Below are 24,316 nucleotides of genomic sequence, written 5' to 3'. Positions count from 1 at the left end.
GTCCAACAGGGGTAAGGAATCCTTACGCTATGAGGGTCCATTCCGGGTGACTACCATCAGAGAACATAATGTAGTAACGATCGAAAGCTTACATGAACCAAAGAAGAAGCGTACAGTTCACATTGAACAGCTCAGGTTCCCTGCGATAGCAGCTCTGTAGGCACCTGAGATGCCTCTCTTTAGCGCAATATCATGCCACGACGCTAGAAGGGATCATGGTCCGAACAGCAACTGCCCAGGACCTGAGAAAGGCGGTATCGGACCTAGAAATATTCACCGGAGAGACCAGGGAATGAAATCATTTTTTTAAAAGGGGGGCGATCGCCTGATGGGGCAAATAGAAGTGAAGATGTAGGAGGATCTATTTGACAACGAGGACGCAAAAGCATAATTGAATTCAAGATAAATTCAGCGTTGGAGACGATCCAAGTACAGGGTCAAATGCAATTCCTATCCAAGGTACTGAAGCTGGCAAAAGAACTGGGAAAGAAGGAAGTAATGCCGAGAGACCGCTCGTTTGTGGAATGTGCTCAAGATCTTATAGAGACAAGCTCTAGGGAGGCGGAGGCCCGAAAGGAAGTAGAAGAGCCGGGGTGGACCCGGATAGAATATCAAAGGCCGAGAAACAATCTTAACCCTTGGAGAAGGAGAGAGCACAGAGATGCTAGGAGAGAGAGAAATATTAACCAGGAAAATAGAGCGTCTCAGGTGAGATCCAGTAACAATGGTCGGCGGGAGGACCGCAAGTGTCAGAGTTTGGGCATCTAGTGGCGCATTGCCCGCGCACGAGATGTTTTGAATGTGGGGCAGAGGGACATATAGCCCGACAGTGTCCATAAATGTATCGCCGGAAAGAGCAGAATCAGCCTGAGCCCATGGAGATAAACGCACAGAGATTAAGGAGGAAAATCTCGCGAAGGACGAATGGATCCGCGAGCGAAGCCACAGAATTGTCCGAGACCTCGGAGACAGAAAATGAAGCTGAAGACTCTGGGCGAGAAAATGGTCAGCAAGAAAAGAGGACTTGGAGAAGAACCGGAGAAACTGCTAGAAGAAGAGGAGAGACAAACATTGTTGCTCTCGTGGTATCAACGTCTAGAGAAGTGGGAGTAAGCTGCCACTTCCTCTGGTCTAGCAATTACAAATCTCCCGGCTTTAATCCCAAATCGTATTTTTCTCTTTACGATCCTCCTATGCAACCAAAAATGAATCTGCTTGCGCAACCTATAAGCTCACTTTTTTTTATTTACAAATAATAACAAAGATAAATTTTTTAAATCCCAAAATAATTACAACAAAAATTAATGAACCAATTTCAGTAACTTCTATGGGGTTCTAGATGGTAAATCCGTTTACAGATGGGAAATTTATTATTCCGTATTCAAATGAGAAGAAAAGTAAATTTGCCCCGAAAGTGTTGCCATCTCTTGAAAAAAAAACTTACTAAAAATCGGTACATTTAGCCTTAAGAATAACCAGCTGGTTGCATGCAGCAAAGTCTTCTAGTAACATGCCCTTTCTGTTAGTCCTCCGGTTTCCCCATAATATGGATTGGGCATTAAAATCGCCTAGTATAAACATATCTTTCCGTAGTTTGCTCATGATATTCTGGAGCTGAGCTAGTATTTCTTCGGGTGCAGTAGAAAATTTTTCATAGACGTAAATCAGATTAAAATTAATACCTGGAGCCTCTATATTTGCGACGGAAATTAACTTGTTAGTTAGGTCAGGTTGTGCGGTAATGGTATGTGAGTTATTGATTACTAGAAGGGAACTCTGTGTTGCATCACACGTCCCAATTCCTGAAGATGAAATAATTCGATCACGTTGTGCAGTACCAACAACTTTGCCTCTTCTAGTAGGAGGTTCCTGAAAAATAAAAAAAAATAAAAAAAAAAAATAAAAAAAAAATAAAAAAAAAATAATAATAAAAAAAAAAAAGTAGGAGGTTCCTGAAGAGCAGCAATGTCTATCCTGTTCACTATAGCCATGTGTCTAAATTCGTCCATTGCTAACGGTCTCCTATTCAGATTGTGTTGTGCTATTTTTTTCGTTATAATTATTATAATTATACATTGTCAACACACTCCAGTTCTATGCAGATACAATAAAATAAAAGGATTAAAACAAACGATACATACTTTCCTATTGCACTCCTGTACCTTACAACTATGAAATAAAATAATTTAGTAGACAACGAAAATGTATACAGTTATCAAATGCACTCATGTCTTTGGACATACAAAACAAAAAACCAAATACCCGACATAACAATATAAAAAGTACAATCATTGCTTGTGCGCGGAGATGAGGATACTCCAGCGTTCTACGATGTTCCCGATTTGGGGAACTTCAATTATTAAAGGTAAAAATTTCTTCTCTTTTTGGGTTCGTTAACACTCTTCATTGTAACCACATTGTGTTCTCAATGACAATCACCCGGAGTGGACCTTCATACCGCTGTAACTCCTTACTTCTATTTGTCCCCACCCAGCGGTAGACAATTGTCCCGATTTTAATCTCCTCGCTAATTTCTGGAAGATTTTAATTATAGCGAGCTTTTTTTCATCCCCCTCCCTTGCCATTTCTGGGAACGGCCCAAAAATCAACAACTTTTTTTTCAATATTATCATTCGAATAATAATCTTACGAGGGTTCCTTTTAATTATTAGGATAAATTTTAACTGTGGTGCAGCCCAGCGCGTTGAGTGCCTTACTAATGGGGCTGCACCTAGTCCATTGCTTTCGTCTGGGAGCCTCCTGGGGCCCTATTTCATAATAAAGTACAAACTAATACTATTAGTCTTTTGCTTGTACTTTTTACAATTTCGAATCATAACTACAAAGTACAAAATACAAGTTGTACATTCGAAAGTACAAGGAAAACATTGGAAGGATGTACGATGTTGCTATCGTTATCAGGCTCCTAAACCTTTTTTTCTAACCTCTTTATTGATTAAATATACAAATATATTATACAAAAAGGATATATATACATTTTCGCTTGCATTTTGATTTGCCGTATGACATGATTTGCCGTATGGACATGTCTAAATGGTCCGCTGAAGGCGGATTTACATAGGTGGCATGATATCCGGTTGCTAACAAAAGAATGGGAGGGACCATTCCGGCTGGTGGTGTGGTAACGGCTGGTGACAGCTTGAAGTCCTTCCCTCGCCGAGAACGTCAACCAAGAAGACTGTGACACCTCCCAGGTCTTGTTGGAGGGGCGATTACCCTGAAGAGCGGGTTGGCACAGGCCTTCAGCCCATCAAAGAAATTGCCTTCGGCCTACATAATCCGACACAGAGGGATGCTGGAGTTCTTGGTATATGACGGTGTTTCTGGCCACACACAATTATAAAAGGTATTTCTGTTCCACGAACAATTCGCCGGTGGACGGAGTTCTGGTAGCCCAGCAGCTTTTCGAGCGTGGTTTGGTAGAGATGGCGCAGCAGGGGTGCACCATAGAGCAGAGTCAGGCGGTTAATTGCTTTGTAGACTTGCAGCTTCAGCCTTAAAGAGAGTTAGGGGACTTGAGCAGATGATAGAGCCTGTAGGTCTTCTGGCGGGCCAGCTTGAGTCTCTTCCGAACGTGACTGAAGAAGGTGAGGTGCCTAGCCAGTGTGACGCTCGGGTAGAGAATGTAGGTGGAAATCCGCTGGTCAACTTCATCGTTTTTAAAGGTCGTTGGCAGTGACTTCTTTCCTTTTTTGGTGCGACATCACGGTGGTATCCATTTTTCCAAGGTTCACACTAATCCCATTACTTTTAAGCACGTCAAGGATGGTGGCTGCAGCGTCTTGAGTGTGAGTTAGGGTTGTTTTGGCATTGATGCTAGAAGTGTAGATGCCGATGTCGTTCGCGTAGGCTACTACCACTGCTTTTGGGTGTTCAAGCGCTATTATCGGTGCCATGAAGACAATAAAGACTATCGAACCTAGTACCGATCCCTGAGGTACTCCACAGGTGGTGAGAATTCTAAACCAGGAAAATAAGTAACATATGATCTGTCTTTTCTAACTTTAGGTTGTTTTATGGTTTCTTATATACATAATACACAAGTGATATGTTAGTTTTGAAGTTTCAGTGTATTTTGTTTTGTCCCAATAATGGTCTTTAGTTCCATTTATGTAACATACACTTTTATTAAGATTTCAGTATGCCCTTTTTACTAAATCAAGTTTTTTTACGTCTTCATCATCTCTTAATTGCGTTGAAATAAAGTTATTATATCGTTAAGATTATCTTTTTCTGTTTTATTTACAGTGCTGTGTAACCAAATAAAATTTCAACTTAAAGTAATAGTTACTAAAATTGGAGAGAGAGAAAAAATATCTTTTTGAAACATAGAAAAAATTAAAAATACCAGAGCATAGAATTCCCGGCTTTCGGCATCACTTGTGTGTAGTTGGGTGAAAATAATAAGAAAAAAGGGACACTGAAATGACTCACCACTAAATGACTAAACAAAGGTGGATGGAGGCGAGGAACTGGAGACAGGAAGACGCAAGACATCTGAAGGGAATTTCGGCAGAGAGGCGACCGCTAACTGATGATTTATAACTTGAGGTCTGTCTATAATAGAGATAGAAGAGTGACTTGTGGACAACGCCAGTTCCAACACCATCATGTGCCGAGGAGCCCTAGAAATGCTGTGTAGTGGAGAGAGGACATACTAGATTCGAGAATGTCAATGTAAATTAATCACCCTGGGTGTTTAAAATTATCATTTAGAATGTTCGGTGGTAAGCAGATTTCAAATTAAAAAAATAAACACTTTTGTTTATAATTTGTTTCGTTACGGAAGAAATCAGGGATATCAGTAACTTCAAACTTTCTTATTTCGAGACAGCGAACATTTTGAAAAAAATAAAGTAATTGGTCATGTATTTCAGAATTTAATTGTGGATAAACATTGGGACCATCCCCTTTTATGTTTACAGGTTGTTTACTAAACCAAAATATATATAAAAATATATTAACTAAGGCTATAAAAATAAAATAAAATATATAGAATAGTAACGAACCTTTTACGTTTAAAAAAAAAAATGTATATTTGATTTGTAAACACATGTATATTCTGGTCTAACCAATTGTAGGAATTGAACTTAATGGTATATCTGGTACAAGAGGTAAATAACCAATAGTATGTACGTGACTGTATCATTACTTCATCAACATTTTACTTAACATACATATTTTTTTTTTTAAACAGTCATGAAGATCGTTCTCCTTTTGTTTGTAGCAACAAGATGCTACGCCTTTCCTGATCCAGATAAAACGGATGATGTAGGTATATTGTAGAATGATTTTTTTTTAATATGAAATTTTAGCTATAAGAATATATTAAAATGTGAATTTAAACCGTTCATGTATTTTTGAAGGTTGGAATTATTACATTTAAAAATATTTTGGCTGACTTTTGATCGAGTCTGGCCCCCGGGACTGCTTTAAAGATCAATAACTTCCTAATCCCTATATACTTTATCCATTTCTATCGAATAAACTGATGACTTAAAGTAAATCACAATAGTGCGTGTATCTCAGGATAGTATTCTTGGTCCTATCTAGCTTATGTCCTACATATATTATATAGTTTCTACATCACAAATTATCCCAACATTGTTCTCACCACCAAATTTGTAAGCTGATTTTACAATCATTGAAGAATCGTGTCAAAATTAGAGAATTAAAATAAATTCCATCAAATTATTTTTACTTCTCGTTAGCTTATAACTTCCTGCCCTACAGTATGGTATAATAATATTCCAGTTATTCCACCCGAACAGGTCCGCTAATTTGGACTACATCTTAACAAACGACTAGCTTAGAGCCCTCCATAAGACTGACAAGAAATGAAACAGCTCGTTGATTCCAACTTCTACAACTCTTAGAGGCAAACAGTGTACACTCGGGACTACTAAGCAAGATCAGTAAATTCCTATCACCAATATTCTTTATTATTATTCATTCCTATCTAAGTCACTGATTGCTCAAAGTAAAATCACAATAGTATTTATTTATCCCTTTTTCCTCACTCTGGTGGTATGCCTCAAGGTATTATTGCTGCTCCGATCCGTTACAGTTTGTCTGATGTATAAACTTCTAAAAAGTTGGAAGGACCCAACCCATCTTATCACTATCTTCATCACCCAATTTGGATGTCGATGCCACATGTGTACTATCAAAGAGTATCCAATCCCACTTTACCACTATTGCAGAATGGTGCGAAACTGGTGACTTAATGTAAATCTCACCAGATTACCTTCACCCTTCCTCATAAGTCTAATACTTCCTGCCCTACATTATCGTATAATGATATTCCAATTATCCCTGTCATAAAAGCCACACAATAAAGCCACTAATTAGGACCACATCTTAAATCCTCAAAGAGGACTGAAAAGAATTGCTTGTCGATTTCACGTTTACAACACTTACAACACTTACGAGACGAACGATCTAAACGGTTCCTATTATTGACGAAAGACTTAATTAAATAAAAATAATGAGGCCTATTCGGTCTTACGAAGTTGAGTTTTTAGGAGCTTCACTAAAAACCATCGCCAATTCCTCTGGCATTCAATCCTCATAATTCACAATCCTGCGTAAAATCTTTAGTGCTTCTTAATTGATCACAAATTAATTTTTTCTCCTTCCGGGCGGGGAAAGAATTTCTTCAAAGTGGAACCTTTCTGACAAGCCCTCCACTGTTCATTCCACTCCTTAATTGATTCGCCGATCCTCTAGCGAATCCCTTCGGTAGCATCCACAGCACCTGCCCCTTCACATCATATTTCTCAGCATCTTTCTTGAAGATGAGGTCTTGGGATATGGCTCAACCAGCACCTGCAGCACCTATACGCCTCCTCTTCGCCCGGAATTACCTTCTCTCTTTGTATTTCATTGTAATACAACATACATAACATTTGCTAGTGATCTATTTATGCAATACAGTTGGAAATTTCAATAAATTAAAGTTAGTTTATATGTGTTCCAACAAGGGTTTCCTCAACTAGTCAGCGCAGAGCTTCAATCCAATCAATCGTCCTCTTGCCAACTATATCCTCTAGGACTCTCTCCATCCATCTTCTTCTTCAGGCCACCCACATTGTCTCTTTCCCAGTTGAGTCCAATCAAAGACTTGGTTCCACTCACATTTGTCCGACGGTTTCTTTACATGGTTGTTCATATCTTAGGCGTCGTTTCCCCGATCCTTCCGTTTACTAATGAACCCACATCCATCCTTTGGCGAATTCCTAATTTTAACCTAACATCATTCCTAATTTTATCCAGCCAGAAGACATGGAGACTCAAAAAATCCAACTCTACCACCCGCACATTTGAGTACAAATGAAGGTTACTTGTCCACGTTTCAGAAACATACGTCAGGTTTTACTCCACTTTACCTGTGAAGATTCGACGCTTGTTTTCTGTAGAAATATCCATATTCAAGGTATGTAACGAGGTGTAACAATCGTGTAGTCCAAATTTAAGAAATATTTTGAATATTCGATTTAGGTAAGAAACTATTGTTAATTGTATTTATAAGAGAAGTTTAATTATTCAATTGCTGTTCACTCAAACTAGATCATAATGATGATCTAATCTCTTCTACTGACATTTCTTTACATTAATTGGATGATTTTAAAATTACTAAAGCTTATTATAAATATTATTATAAATTATGTTTTTTTTAAAAAACTTTTTGTGATCGTGGTGCACTTGAAATTAAAAATGTCTATTATATCGTCAAGTATCATCAGAAGATTTAAGGAGGAAATAAAACTAACAAATATTCAAATCACTTTTAGTATAGTTATTTTGATATTATTTCTTTTTTTTCAGGCACTATCAAGCTATCCAGGACGACCAATTGGTCCTGAAGAACAAACGCGTCAGGAGTTATTCTATAAGGGTAGCAAACAAACTGAAAAAAACAGCACAAATAGAAAAAATATGGATGATGATGACGCAGTCTCCGACAAATTAACTTTCAGAGCAAACAAAAAAAAACGAAAAAACACGGATGATGATAAAGCAGCCTCCGACTCTTTGCCATACAACAAAGACATTGTTTTTGTAAGCGTTTGGCCTATATAATTTTTTTATGCACATACCTATGAACAAGTTTCTGTAATGCCAAGCCACGATAATTTACAGAATATCATTTTCTACTTTATTGGTCCCTACAGCTTGTTGTGAATATAACATATCATTTTTCTCAATTCAATTCGTTACGGGATACAATAGGCCTGCTTCATAATGAAACATAATATCAGTAAATAACTGCAGATGTACCAATTACAAAGTATAAGCGCTTATAATTTTGTTTTATGATGCGGAAAGCTATTAACGGTATTATACAAGTGAAAAAGTCAGCATGTAGGAAGGTTTTTACCTGGAGAAGGATTCAGATTTATATCATTAGTAGAGCGCCAAGCCACTTAGGTGATAATGCCTCTAATATTCAAAGAAAACAAAAAAAAGGTTTTAAAAATTTTGATCCTATGCAGGAGTCGTTTTTCTAAATTGTTATTAAGGCCATTAAATATGGCCTAATTATAAGAGGAATTTTGGGTGATCTAAGCCATTATCAACTGGACATATTAAGACTAGATCCTACACAGGCATCTTATTTTTTTATCAAGGAAAATTTAAAATTAAATTTCAACAAGTTCCAAATAAAATTTAAATATTTCAGAACGTATTAATATCATATTAATAAATTTATGAGGTCAATCTTCACATTCTGAACACACATACACTCTGGTAAGTCGGCTGTCATACCCACCAGTTGGTGGACATTAGTTTGACAATTAAACAATCATTTACTAACAAACTAGCATTGTATGATAAAAAATATGCTTGAAAAAACAGGAAACAAATGGTGCCCTAATATAGGTGTTGTATCCCCTGGAAGGAGGTTCTGGTGTCGGTGAGCATCACTACAGAGGGTTGATGGGGTCACAATGTGTTAATAGAGTGTTAATTTCAGTTTGAGTCAGTCTGTATTAAAATTGAGAACCACTAAGCCGCTCATTTTGAAATAACTTGAACGAACAGGTTGATAAATTTGTTGGTCGTTTCCGTTAGTCCTTGAACACTGGCCATAATGTTCTCCAACCATGAAGGAAGACAGAATATGTCCGAGTATCTGTTCACACTGTCTTTGAAAAGAGTTGTCACAATATTACTGAGCTCATATATATTATATCTATCTATCTATATCAGCATATGTGTTTTTAGTTTTCAAGTAATAGAAAATAAGAGATTTGCCGTTTGGAATAGGCCAGTTAGAGCATACGATAAATTCTTTCATTCTACTTGTTTTGTTTATGCGCTCAGCCCTGGAAATAAAATCAGTAATACAAATTTTGATTTGTTTATAAGTGTATGATGTGTTTCAGAAATCATTGTTATCTGTCCCGTTTAAATATAAGTTAATTTATTCTTTTGATATGTCAGTCTGTTAACGACACACAAGAGAATTGACGAATAGTTGAAAAAATAGTTTGCCCATGGTTAGGACACTAGGCCTGTGTAGAGAGAGATAATCGTTGGATGAGAAAAAAAAAGACAATGATTTAAGTTAAATGAATTTAGGTAATTTAATATTTGAAATAGCTGAGAAGGAACGCTATCGATGAAAGATAACGGTTGGATAATGTTTGCTCCTCCTCAAAATGACTTTTTAAAAACCTTCTTGTAACTTAAAAATATTTCTGACATACAGTGGAGGGGGAGGGTATATTTACAGGTAACCAACCTATACCAACCATGGTGAGAGGGTCAAGTTTTCATTCTGTGGGATCGTTATGAAATAAAAGTCAAATTTCATACCGGCACTGCTGTAGTTACGATGCTGTACGGTAACGGTTTAACTCCCTCGGCTACAAACAGTTCTCCTAATAACCTGACGAGGGTAAGTTATCTTGATATGGTATTCATTTTAACAGTTAAATAGTCCTCTGACGAGCTTACATAAAATTAACTTTTATTTTGAACTGTTTGTCCAACTATATCATATTATTAAAATATACTAAAATCATATTATTACTTATTGTGTTTAATTATATTTTATTTTTAGTTAAAATTTTCTATATATTTTTTAATGCATTATTTTGTTGATTTGTCTAAACATATATTTTATTCGGAAAAATAGGATCTAATGAGAGGTATGCCGGATGCGTTTTGCCCTGACGGGGAAGCAGAAAGGTCTGAGTGCATGGTGAGTACCTTGGAGAATATTTTTTATTATTTATTTGTTTTTTTAACCTATACGTTTGATTTTTAAGTTATGTACTTAATAATTTATTCATTTATTTTTAACTTATTTATTAGTTTTGAACTTCTGTATTTGTTTTTAACATTCGAACTCCTATTGCAAATTTTATTTTAATATATCTGCATTTTCATTTATTTACAACTTCTTTTTCTGATTATTTATTTTGTTTATGTGTACTTATTAGAAGTTTAAATTTAAGATGTTTTAAATTTCAATAACACTTAAATATAAAATTGAATATTTGAACGGATTGCTAGAAAATAGAAATAAAAGATATATGAGAGTGGAATAGAGAGGATAATAACAGAAACAGTTAAGGCAAACAAAGAATTAAGGTAAAAAAGCAAAAGAAATTAACAAGAGAAACCAAAAAAAAAAAAATAAAACATTAACTCCATTGTCTTGTGAATATTGTATTGTTGTTAGTTACTTTCTAGTAGTATTTACAGTATGTTCCACATGTTACCGGTTTGGCCAGAATCAAACATCAATCCTTCGTTTTCTTCAAACTCCCGAACCTCCCACTTGTTTTCAATCTAGCTTCCTCTTTAGTTAATCTTCCTAGGTGTCTGGAAAGAAGATAGCTTCGAAACATTTTATTCTAGAAATGTTATTGGAGTCCTCCCAATAGACAAATTCTCTGTATCCTGTCATTTTAATATAACATACAGCACATTTGCTACTTGTATATTTATGTAATACAGTTGAAATTTCAATAATTTAATGGTTAGTTTAAAGCGTTCAAACAAGAGTTGCCTTAAATAGTCAGCGTGGAGGTTCAATCCAACCAATCATCCTCTTACCAGCGATATCCTCTGGACTCCATCCACCCTTCTCCTTCTAGGATCTCCATGTTCTCTCCTCCCCGGTGGAACCCAATCCTAGACTCGGTTCCGCCAATATTTGTCCGACATTGTCTTCACATGCTCGTACCAGCTTAGGCGGCGTGTACCGGATCCTTTCGTTTAATAATGAACCCACACCCATCCTTTGGTGAATTACATCATTCCTAATTCTATCCAGCCAGGAGGCATGGAAACATTTCCAAAAATCTACCTCGAGGGCTCCCTTGAAAATAGAAATAAATCCCACCTTTGAATACAAATTGGGGTTATTTGTCCACGTTTTTGAAACGTACGTCAGGATAGACTCCACTGTGATTGTGAAGATTTGGTGCTTATTTTCAGTGGAAATATCCATATTCCTGAGGAATGCATGTATCAATCGTTTCGCCTTACGGTTTTGCTCGATCTTGCTCGACCGCCAAAGCCAAACGGGCTTGTTAAAAATTAATAAAATATTTTGAATATTCGATTTCAGGTAAGAAACTGTTGTTAATTATATTTATTATAACAGAGTTTAATAATTCAATTGTTGTTCACTGAAACCGTACGATGATCTAATCTCAGCTACTGGCAAGTCTTTATAATTATTGGATGATTTTGATATTATTAAAGCTTGTTCTAACTATTATAAATTATCTAAGTTTTCAAAATCTAATTTTAAAAATGTGATTGGTCAGGTGCTTATGAAATAAACAAAGTCTATTGTATCAAAAATTTAAGGAGGAAATAAAATTTACAAATATTAAAATTACGTTTAGTTTATATATAAGAAGATAGTCAGGGTTGCGGGCAAAAGAGAAACAGAAATAGTTTACACTATTTATTTTCCGACGTTTCGCCCCACTTTGCAGGGCTTCATCGGGGCTAAAAAGATACTATGATAAGAATAAAAATACAAAGATAAAATAAAATGATAAGAATAAAAACAAGTAAAAATGGCAAGAGTAAAATTTCTTTATAAAAATACGTAAAATATAAAGCAAAAAGAGTACAGGAGATGCACATAAAACAAAAACAATACGGGGAAGAAAAAAATATATAGAGATAAAAAAAAAAAAGAAAAAAATACAGAATAATACAGTACATTATTATCATGTAATAACTCATGTACTGTATCATTCTGTATTTTTTTCTTATCATTTTTCATTTTTGTCATATCTTTATCACTACTTTCTGTATAAGCGACGTATTTTAAATCGAAATAAAGCCGTTAAATGGTTTGCTGGCTACCTCCTCCCCACTCCTCCACGCTTCCGCTTCATTGTTTCTTTCTGTTCAACCGATTGCTTTGAACAGGTAGGTTGTCCTGACTTGTTCTTTGCTCATTTATTATCATTTTATATCATTATTATTATTTATTTTTTTATTTTTATTATCCTTTCATGACGTTTTTTTTTATCTCTATATATTTTTTTCTTCCCCGTATTGTTTTTGTTTTATGTGCATCTCCTGTACTCTTTTAGCTTTATATTTTACGTATTTTTATAAAGAAATTTTACTCTTGCCATTTTTACTTGTTTTTATTCTTATCATTTTATTTTATCTTTGTATTTTTATTCTTATCATAGTATCTTTTTAGCCCCGATGAAGCCCTGCAAAGTGGGGCGAAACGTCGGAAAATAAATAGTGTAAACTATTTTTGTTCCTCTTTCTTATATATCAATTTTAACTACATATACATATATACGTTTAGTTTAGTTATTATAATATTATTTCTTTATTTTCAGTCACTATTACTCCTTAGAAGCAATCCAATGCTAAATTTTTAACAAATAGTGAGTGTGATAAATGAATATTAATTTTGGTTTTAATGTGAATATTGACTAATTAGAATTTTTTGTTTTAACTTGGGCAGAATAGCCTGCATGAAGTTGAGTTTTTAAATCATTTAGTCCCAAAATTGTATTAAGTAGATTGTTTCTGGGGATAGACGGATTGGCAGAAACATCGGACTTTTAAGAAAAATAAAATGTGTTGAGACTAAAATGGATAGAAATTAAATTATTTATTTTAACAAAATAAACCAGTCTCAAGAAAGTGTTTAAGATTATAAATTAAAATTATGTTCAATTATGATATTATTTCTTTATTTTCAGTCACTATTACTCCTTAGAAGCAATCCAATCCTATTAGGAGACCCAAATAATAAATTGAAAATGAGAGCAAACAGAAACAACAGAAACGATGGTTATTTAGGAGACATTTTGGAAACAGTTTCAGTAAGCGTACATTATTTTCTACTTAATAGGTAACTACTAAATACATGGTTAGGATAGGTAGGTCACCTGTAGATAACTAGGCAAACTTCACCTTCGCTGTGGATTGGCTTAAAAAAATAAAATAAAAATAACCTTCCTGTCACTTAAAATCATTTCTGACATACAGGGGAGGGGGAGGGAATATTTACAGGTAACCAACCTATTCTAACCATGGTCGGACGGTCAAGTTTTCATTCTGTGGGACCGTTATGATACAAAAGTCAAACTCTCCAGTCTAGATTCATACTGACGCCGTTGCAGTTTCTATGTTGGTAAGGTAACGGTTTAATCCCCCGCGGCTACAAACAGTCCTCCTCAGACCTGACCGTGCATGGGTTTCTTACTGTAAGTAGTGTTATTATAGTTTGTTGTTTGGATTTAAAATATATGTTAGAAGATGCAGCACATCCACTATATGTCGGAATTCTATGTTATAAACACAATAAAGAATGTTATGTAAAGTTATATAAATATTCTATTATATAGATGAGAAATTATCTATATAATAGAATATTTAAAAATGATCTGGTATTTATTTTAACAGTTAAATATTCGTCAGACGAGCTAACATAAAATTAGTTTTCATTTTTGAATTGTTAAAAGGACTAAATTAAAATCTCGTTAATACCTCAGTAGAGTTGTATTTAAGTACATTTTATTTTTAGCTATGATTTTCTACATATTTTTTAATGATTTTTTTTGTTGAGTTGACAACCCTTTTATTCTGAGAACAGGAGATAGGAAACCGTCTCTCGGAAATGGTGTGCTCATCTGACTTGGGATCACAATTCCCCATATGTGCGGTAATTACCTATAAGAATACATTTTATTATTTATTTGTTTTTTAACCTATTCATTTGTTTTTTTAACTTAGTAACGTATTTATCAGTTTTAACAGTACTACTACTATAGAAAATTTTATTTAAATTAATCTTCATTTTCATTATTTCATAACTTTATTTTCTGATTATTTATTTTCATATATACGTATTAGAAATTTTAACATTGGTTGTCTATAAATTTCAATAACAATAATAAATTGAATATTTGACCGGATCACTGGAAAATAGAAATATCATATATAAGCGTGGAATAGAGAGAATAAAACATACACAGTTAAGGCAAAGAAAGAATTGAGATAAAAAAAATACACAAAGGAACAAGGAAAAAAACACAAAATATAATAAATATATTGTCTAGTGAATATTGTATCGTTGTTTGATGCTTTATAGTTGTATTTATATTGTATCTAATAAGACTGATTAGTATGATGTGTATTATATAAACCTAATATAGTTAGTAGTGATTATCAAATAAAACATTTCTCCTAAATATCAACTGAATTCAGAAGCAGAAAAAAAAAATGCTATTCCGGCTACCGGAGATAAATGTTTCATATATGCTTCTTCGCGCCCAACTTCCAACGGTGGCTCGCCAATTCCGGGTGGTCAAACATTTCCCAATGTAAAGTGCGTTAGGCCGAACACCTCCTTCCACCCGTAGATGAACTCCCTGAAAGAAGGTAGTTATCATTCCATCAGATGGGGAAAGTCTGATTCGGAGAGAGAGAAGATCCTTGTTTTCAACAGGGTGTCCTGTACAACGTAGTACGGAGTCCTTCCATGACGGTACAATCCATGCCCCGGAATACCTTCCATGTCCAGTTAGGATCTGTGAGACCCAACAGTCAGAAATGATTTTCTTCAAGGTGGCACCCTTTTAATGGTAGCCTGGTAGCCCTCCACTGTCTATTCCACTACACAATAAATTCCTTCCACAGGAACCTCATTCACAAGATTCAGGTCTCGCCGATGTTTTAGTTAAAACCCTCCAGTATCTCCGGAATAACTCCCAGCAGTTGGCACTTCAAATCATATTTTGCAGCATCCTCCATAATTATAAGTACCAGAGGTATTGCTCCAGCCAGCATCTGAAACGCCTCATGTGACGCAGTCTTCGTGATCTTTAGGAGAGCTAGCTTTTGTACAGAGGCCAGTCCCCTCTTCTGTCCTCGCGTGACGGATTGTTTTCACTCAGGGAATGCGTATATTCAGGATATCATATACCACACCTTTATAGAGACCACCGCTAAGGTAGGCCAAGTGGTCTGGTATATGGCCTATATACCCACTCAATATCTAATCAATTGGCCTAAAATCCTGTCTACAGCTAGATTAATTTATATAATTAAAAAAATAAGGAAATCAATTAAGAAGGAAATTTAAAAAGAATTTTGGGTGTTTTCCGAAACCAATATCAACAGGTCAAATTAAAACCAGGAGTCCCAAATATGGCTTACTCAGTCGAGAATTACCCATTTTCGGCTTGTATATTGCTGGAAGTAAATTGTGTCTTCTCAGAGTAAAAGCTTAGCTGCTTTAGCATTCTTTCTTTCATCCCTACCAATACATTTTTTTGTTGCCCTTCGGTTTATTTTCCTCTTTTCTTAACTAGTAAATTCTTAAATAGTAAATTTGCACAGAAAGAAACATCAAAACAGGTAGGAAACTATCAGTTACAAACAAAAAAGCATTGATATAATAAAAAATGCGCACGAAAAAAGGAAACAAATGGAGTTCTAATATGGGAGTTCTGTGCGCTGGAAGTAGGCCCTGGTGTCAGTGAGGATCATTACGGAGAGTTGATGGGGTCACCATAGCTGTGTAACTGAGGCCCCAGAAAACAACCCCTATTCTAAGGGTGGCATCGAAGCCTATCTTCATCCTCACACAGAGATATGTCACCTCCTCACCTGGTCATACACATTCACATAATGGTCCGGAAACAGGAAATTTGGGCCAATAAGTAGGACTCATGGGCGTGAGAGGAGAGAATAACTTTTGGAGATAATGACTCAGGAAAGGATGTTACCGCGGGTATCGGATGTACGACATTCCCATCGTTGGTGTTTGGCATTATAGTCACCTCCGGCAATGAAGCGCGATCCGAAGGATCGGAATAAACAGTCAAGGTGATTGTGGAAAAGGGAATTACCGGGGGAGGGGGAGACGTATACAGCTGATAATGTTAAGTGGAAAAGACGAGTTGAAATTATTACAAAGGTTGGATAGCGTCAGTTGGAGTGAAAGGAATGAGGGAATGGGATAGGGATTTATGGATAAGGATGCAGGACTCGGCGCGTAAAGTGTTGTCTGGGTGGTCTGATCTGTAAGTAATGTAGTCACAGATGAAGAAATTTGACCGTTGAGTAAAGTAAGCTTCTATCAATAGAGCGATATCTATATGTTTGTTGTGGAGAAATGTATCGAGTTCGTCACGGCGGTTGTGTAGTCCATTAGTGTTCCACAAAAGGATTATAGGGGCTTTGCACTCATCGTGGGAGATTGAAACGAATTTCAGTCAGGATTATAGTGAGGAGGGTGATTAGCGGTTTTATGGTATTTTGGAGATCCAACAGGAAGGATGATAGAATAGAGGTTATATCGGTTGGATTGTAGTTGAGATATGGATCAGAGGCTGGGTAGTTGGTATGACTTGGAGCACTGGGTGTTGAATGAACCTGTCGTGCCAGGGGCCTTAAATTACAAATTAGTAGTGCTAATACTTCTGTTATATGAAAGGGACAATATGGTAGGTTGCCCAAATATGGCCTATCTGAGGTTTGTACTGCTGTATCCCACTCAATATCTAACCAATATGCCTGAAAACCTACCTACAGTAAGATTTATTCATATAATAAAAAGAAAATAAATTAAGAAGGAAATTTAGGAAGAATTTTTGGTGTTCTCCGAAACCATTATCAACAGGCCATATTAAAACCAGGAGGCCCAAATATAGCCTACACACCCATCTTTATTTTTCACCAAAAATCAAAATTAAATTTCAACCCGTTTCAACCCGTAAAAAACAATGCAGAACGTATTAATATCATATTAATAAATTTATGAGATCACTCTTCACATTCTGAACACACATACACACTGTCAAGTCGGCTGTTATTCTAACTACACAATTGGTAGACATAAGTTTGACATTTGAAGGGCAAATGGGTGTTAAGACCTTTCACACATACAAAAGTGAAAACCAACCTCTTCAGAGAGGTTAATAGCATCCTCGAATAAGAAAAACTTTGAATTCTGCGCTTTAGTTTCATTTCGTCATATTCAGGTAGAACTGCACTCCTACTTATTTTTGGCTTGCACGTTGTTGGAAGTTAATTGTATCATCTCAGAGTAAAACTTAGAGGCTTTGTAAGATGGCATTCCTCCTTTCATCCCTTTCAATACATTTAACAAGTAAAGAAGCCATTTACATAATATCATGTTATGATAATAAATGTGCTCGATAAAAAAAGAAACAAATGGTGTCCTATTATGGAAGTTCTAAGCACTGGTAGGTGGCCCTGGTGTCAGTGAGGATCACTACGGAGGGTTGATGGGGTCACCATTGTGGGATAAATAGGCCCCAGAATGCACCCCCTATCCTGTGGCGTCAAAGCCCATCTTCATCCTTACACTGAGATACGTCAGCTCCTTACCTAGTCTTATACATTCTCTTAGTATGTCGAGAGTGATAGCGTGAGCTCTGTCCTAAGAGGATTTTAGGAGTACGACCACATTCTTATCAGTGGCCACATTCAACTATCTCACCACACACCACTATTCCGTGGGACTAGCACTTCCCTTCGCATTGTTCTTTAATCCATAAGGGCCTGGATGTGCTACATATTACAGGTTTAGTCAGAATCAAATATCAATCCTTCAATGATAAATTAACACTAATCACCCATTTATTTCCAATTTAGCTTCTTCTTCATGATCTGTTAATCTTCCCAGTTTCATACCAATGTAATATAACACACATCACCTTTCTTAGTTGTGTATTTATGTAATAGAGTTGGAAATTTCAAAAAATCAATAGCTTATTTATAAGTGTTCCACCAAGGGTTTCCTCAACTAGTCAGCGCAGAGTTTGAATTCAATCAAACTCTTGCTAGTGATGTAACATAGGACTCCCTCCTTCCACCTCCTTCAGGGCCATTCACGTCCTCTCCTTTCCTGTGGAAACCAATCCAAAACTCTGTTACACCATAGCTTGACTTTATATTCTCGTGCTATCTTAGGCGGCGTACCCCCAATCCTTACGTTTACTAATGTACCCACATACACCTTTGGGGAATTACATGGTTTTAAAATGATTAAAACCATAAAGCTTTTTCAAAGCATTATTATAAATTATCTGATTTTTCTAAATCTAATTTTAAAAAATTTAATTGATTTGTTGATAATGAAATAAACGAAGTCGTATCATGAAACTGTATCAGAAAATTTAAGGAGGTATATTTAATAGATTATACAAATATTAAAATAACTTCAAGTTTAGTTATTATATTTTTTTTTCAGAGACTGCCCAATAATAAAAGAAACAACAGAAATAACAGAAACAACAGAAACAACAGAAATAACAGAAGCAACAGATCAAACAAGGGCGAACTCCAAGCTTTTCTTGTAAGCGTTTGGCCTATATATCTTTTTATGCACATAATTATCAACAAAGGTCTGTAATGCCAAGCTATAATAATTTACAGAACATCATTTTCTGCTCAAAAGGTTCCTACAGCCAGATGAGAAAATAACATAGCTTTTTCATATTTAATTCTTTTACGAGATACCAGGGGCCTTAAATTACAAAGTAGAAGCGCTAACACTTCTGTTTTGTGACAGGGTCAATATGGTAGGTGGACCAAATAAGGCATATCGGTGGTTTGAACAGCTATATCCCACTTAATGTCTAATCAATTGGCCTGAAATCCTACCAACGGCAAGATTAATTGATATAATTTAAAAAATCTATTAAAAAGGAAATTTAGGAAGAATATTGGGTGTTTTCCGAAACTATTATCAACAGGCCATATCAAAACTAGGAGTCCTAAATATGGCCTACACAGTCATTTTTATTTTTTACCAAAACAAAAAATAAGTGTTGCCTCAACTAGTCAGCGCAGATCTTGTAATCATTACATGGTTAAAGCTTTTTCTTAGCATTATTATTATAATTATCTAATTTTTGAAAATCTAATTTTAAAAAATTTAAACGATTTCAATAGGTTCCTACAGCCAGATGAGCAAATAGCACTGGGTGTAAGATGAATCCATCGGCCAGGGGCCTTAAATTACAAATTAGTGGTGCTAATACTTTTGTTATATGACAGGGACAATATGGTAGGTGGCCCAAATATGGCTTATCTTTGGTATGAACAGATGTATCCCTCTCAATATCTAACCAATTGGTTTCCTGCCTTAATCCTGCCTACTATTAGATTAATTTAAATATTTAAAAAAAAATCAATTATGAAGGAAATTTAGATAGAATTTTGGGTGTTCTCTGAAACCATTATCAACAGGCTATATTAAAACCAGGAGTCCCAAATATGGCCTACAAAGTCATCTTTTATTTTTACCTAAAAAGCAAAATCAAAATTAAATTTCAACACGTTCCAAACAAAACAACAATTGTAGAAGGTATTAATATCATAATTATAAACTTATGATGCCACTCTTCACATTCTGAACCTGTCATACCCACCACACAATTGGTAGATATATGTTTGACATATGAAGGGCAAATGAGTGTTAGGGCATTTCACAAATACAAAAGTCAAAACCAACCTCTTCAGATAGCCGGAGGTCAATAGCAAGATCAAATAAGAAAAACTGTGAATCCTGCGTTATAGTTCCATTTCGTCAAATTCAGGTAGAACTGCCCTTCTACCTATTTTTGGCTTGCCCGTTGTTGGGAGTTAATTATATCATCTCAGAGTAAAACATAAATGCTTTGTAAGATGGCATTCCTCCTTTCATCCCTTTCAATGCATTTTTTTAGTTGCCCTTCAGTGTATTTTCCCCTTTTTTCAACAAGTAAAAAAGCTATTTGCACAGAAAGAAACGTCAACAAATAAAAAAATTGTGTCCTCAAATGGGAGTTCTGTGCGCTGGAAGTAGGCCCTAGTGTATGTGAGAATCACTACGAAAGATTGATGGGGTCACCATAGCAGGGTACCTGAAGCCCCTGAAAACACCCCCTATTCTATGGGTAACGTCGAAGCCTATCTTCATCCTCACACCGAGATATTTCACCCAGTCCTACCCATTTTTCTTGTATCTCGAATGTGATAGGTTGAGCTCTGTCCTTGGAGCCTCTTAGGAATATGTCATTAGTCTTAGCTGTGGCCACTCTCAAATATCTCTTTAAACATCACACTCCCGCAAGACTAGCACATCTCTCCGCTTTGTTCATTAATCTAGCTCTGCTATTCTGAGATGACTGCAAGGTGTTTCTCGTGACAAGGAATCCTTCATAGTCTAATTCCCCGAACTTTCCAATCCATAAGGGCCTAGATGTTCTACGTATTACAAGTTTAAGCAGAATCAAATATCAATCCTTCAATGATAAACTAACACTGATCACCCATTTATTTCCAATTTAGCTTCTTCTTCATGACTTGTTAATCTTCCTTGTATCATGCTATTGTAATTCAACAAACATCACCTTTGTTAGTTGTGTATTTATGTAATAGAGTTGGAAATTACAATACAGTAATAGTTAGTTCATAAGCGTTCCAACAAGGGTTTCCTCAACAATCAGTGCAGAGCTTGTAATCAACCAAACTCTGGCCAATGATATCCTCTAGGACTCCCTCCTTCTGGACCTTTCACGTTCCCTCCTTCCCAGTGGAACCCAATCCACCATAACTTGTCCGACATTGTCCTCACATGCTGGTACCAACATTTACTAATGTACCCACAACCACCTTTGGCGAATTACTTGGTTTTAAAATGATTAAAGCTTTTCAAAGTATTATTATTATAAATTATCTGATTTTTCAAAATATAAGTGATGTTATCATGAAATAAACGAAGTCTTTTGTATTGTGATATTGCCATCAGAAAATGTAGGGGAGGGGGGGATAAAACATACAAACATTAAAATTAGTTTTAGTTTAGTTAATATATATTTTTTTTTTTCAGACACAATTAAATAGAAAAAGAACTAACAGAATAAGCAACACATACGCCAACTTAGACGGTGATGACGGACATGGTTATACAGTAAGCGTTTGGCCTATATCTTTTTATGCACGCACTTATCAATAAATGTTAGTACTACCAAGCTCCAATAATTTACAGGACTTCATTTTCTGCTCAATCTGTTCCTACAGCCAGATGAGAAAATAGCATTTTTTTTTCTTAATATCATTTTTTCCAAAATATCAGGAGCCTTAAATTAGAAGCGATAATACTTTTGTTTTATGTCAGGCACAATATGGTAGGTGGCCCAAATATGGCCTATCTGAGGTTTGAACAGTTGTAATAAAATCAATATCTAATCAATTGGGCTAAAATCCTGCTAGCTGTAGGTAAATTTATTTATATAATTTAAAAAACAAATAAGAAAATCAATTAAGAAGGAAATTTAGGAAGAACTTTGGCTGTTCTCTGAAAGCATTATCAACAGGCAATATTAAAACCAGGAGTCCCAAATATTGCCTACACAGCAAAAATATACCTCCATACCTTAGCCAAAAAAAAAAATCTAAATTAAATTTCAACCCGTTCCGAATAAAAAGAAAATTGCAGAACGTATTAATATCATATTAATAAATTCATGACGTCACTATTCATATTCTGAACACACATACACTCTGTCAAGTCGGCTGTCATATCCACCACACAATTAACAGACAACAGGGCAAATATGTGTTAGGGCCTTTTATACATACAAAAGTGAATACCAACCGTCTTAGACACCTGGATGTCAATAGCTTGCCAAGATAAGTAAATCTGTGAATCTTGCGCTTTAGTTCCATTTCGTCAAATTAAAACCAGGAGTCCCAAATTGAGTTGAGAATTACCCATTGTCGGCTTGTATATTGTTGGAAGTAAATCGTGTCTTCTCAGAGTAAAAGCTTAGCTGCTTTGGCATTCCTCCTTCCATCCCTTTCGATGCATTTTTTAGTTGCCCTTCTGTCCATTTTCCTCTTTTCTTAATTAGTAAACACGCCATTTGCACAGAAAGAAACATCAAAACAGTTAGGAATCTATCAGTTACAAACAAAATAGCATTGTTATGATGAAAAATGTGCTCGAAAAAAAAATGGAATCAAATCCATACAAAAATCCAAATCAAATACGGGAGTTCTGAGCGCTGGAAGTAGGCCCTGGTGTTGGCGAGGATCACTACGGTTGCATATGTGCTGCCACAGCTTAAATGTCCGTTATTTCTGGTTTGAGTCCGTCTGTATTGCTTTAAATTACTTGAACGAACAGGTTGATAACTTTGTTGGTCGTTTTTGTCAGCTCTTGTACACTGGCCGTAATGGTCATGGTTATCCAACTATGAAGAAGTAACATTTAGAACATTGCTCGAATATGTCCAAGTATCTGTTTGAGGCGAACCGTGGGATCTGATGGGGTGAGGCCGTCTCGTTCTACTAATTTTTGAAATTTGTATGGAGTAAAAAGCAGGACATTGATTATTACTATTAGAAAAAATAGAAATATAGTTTTAATTAGTAAAAAAAATTTTTTTTGGGAAACATCAAGAGAAAAACAAGGTTATCTCAAGACGATCTTAATTTATAAATGAAAAGTTGAAAAAAAAAAAAAGAAACTTGATTGTGACTAGAAGATAAAATTAATTAAAGAATCTATTGTAAATAAAAATAAAGGAATATTGTTCAGGAATTTCGCGCTGTGACATTCGGCAACATACATAATGCTTAAAGGAATCCATGCCTTTCCAATTAATGATTTTACATTGTTTCTTTAAAAGAATGTCGGAATCTGTCATTTCACTGGTGCAGGAGGTCCTCTTACTTGTATCAAATTCGTTGAGGTTTTTTTTTTGTATTTTTTTGTGTGTTAGGTTGAAATGAACCCACCTATTATTAATATGGAAAGAAAATCGAAAACAAACTGGCTCGAAAACAATTAAATCTGCGCTGCTTCAGTGAAACCTTCCGTGATTAAAATGGAGCTAGGACGGAGCTTCTTTTACAACAAACGCTTCAATTTGAATGAAATTTTCACTAGAAATTTTCATTTCTATTTCATTCACAGTTCTGCTCCTGCCCACTTGGCAGTATGATATAGTGTATCGAGAACATGCGAAAAAAGTAAGAAAAAAAGTGGTATTTCTGAAAAATGTATATGGAGATGGTTTTGGTTACACGCCTCAAAGAACCCAGATATCTTTCAACTCAGACTGAAGTTAAATGTATAATTTTTTAAAGGAAAATTAGTATTTTCCTTTTTCCATCAATTTCATAGTAATGGCTCGCAAATTACCGTAAACCTAGTGTTAATGACAAAAGTTTCTATGCAGACTCAAATTCTAAATATCAATGATTAAATATGAACTTTCTCTATGTAAAGAAAATGTTTTCATGTTTACTTATTTAAGTTTTGGTTACAAAAATGTTTTCATGATAATGTAAGTTCTAAGTACAGTTATTACATGATATTTTTTTATTTATTTAAAAATAATTGACCTAATAGACATAATTTTAGATGTGAAATAAATTGACATAATTTTAAATTGGAAATATTCGTAGGATTGGTTTTTATGGCACACACACACAGAGAAAGAAATTTATTCAATCATGCTGCCCAAATACATCGGGTTGCTACATTACACAGCATACTAATCAATCCGTGACCGGACATATACAAATTTATAAATTACATTTTTTTGATATGATACATATAATAGACAGATAACATTTTTTTTTTCCACACATTATTATTTTACAATTAATATCAGTCTACAGACTAAATACAAGCTTTTCAATTTATTCCCTTTTTTTTTTCTTTCCCCTCCATTTTACAACCCTTATTTCATTTTATCAACATATTCCCCTATATAACAAATATTAGAATATAAAAAATAACAAAGTAGTAAATAGA

At 35.3% G+C, this 24,316-nt stretch overlaps 1 protein-coding gene across 1 annotated transcript in view; it reads left to right on the top strand.

The window, feature by feature from the left end:
• The window catches only part of LOC106679199 (myb-like protein D), a gene marked incomplete at its 3' end in the record, with an annotated part of 61,185 nt that overhangs the window by 6,139 nt on the left and 30,730 nt on the right, over positions 1 to 24,316 (top strand). Inside the window, 7 exon segments of the mRNA XM_067053497.1 lie at positions 5,219 to 5,292; positions 7,849 to 8,082; positions 10,166 to 10,231; positions 13,230 to 13,352; positions 14,126 to 14,194; positions 18,755 to 18,859; positions 21,380 to 21,460. Coding sequence (XP_066909598.1) covers positions 5,219 to 5,292; positions 7,849 to 8,082; positions 10,166 to 10,231; positions 13,230 to 13,352; positions 14,126 to 14,194; positions 18,755 to 18,859; positions 21,380 to 21,460 — 752 coding nt within the window.

The sequence above is a fragment of the Halyomorpha halys genome, unplaced genomic scaffold, assembly GCF_000696795.3.
Source record: "Halyomorpha halys isolate HHAL.00 unplaced genomic scaffold, Hhal_1.1 Scaffold184.1, whole genome shotgun sequence".
Classification (NCBI taxonomy): Eukaryota; Metazoa; Arthropoda; class Insecta; order Hemiptera; family Pentatomidae; genus Halyomorpha; species Halyomorpha halys.
Note: the sequence above shows the minus strand (reverse complement) of the source record. Positions and strands in the feature narration are given on the sequence as shown.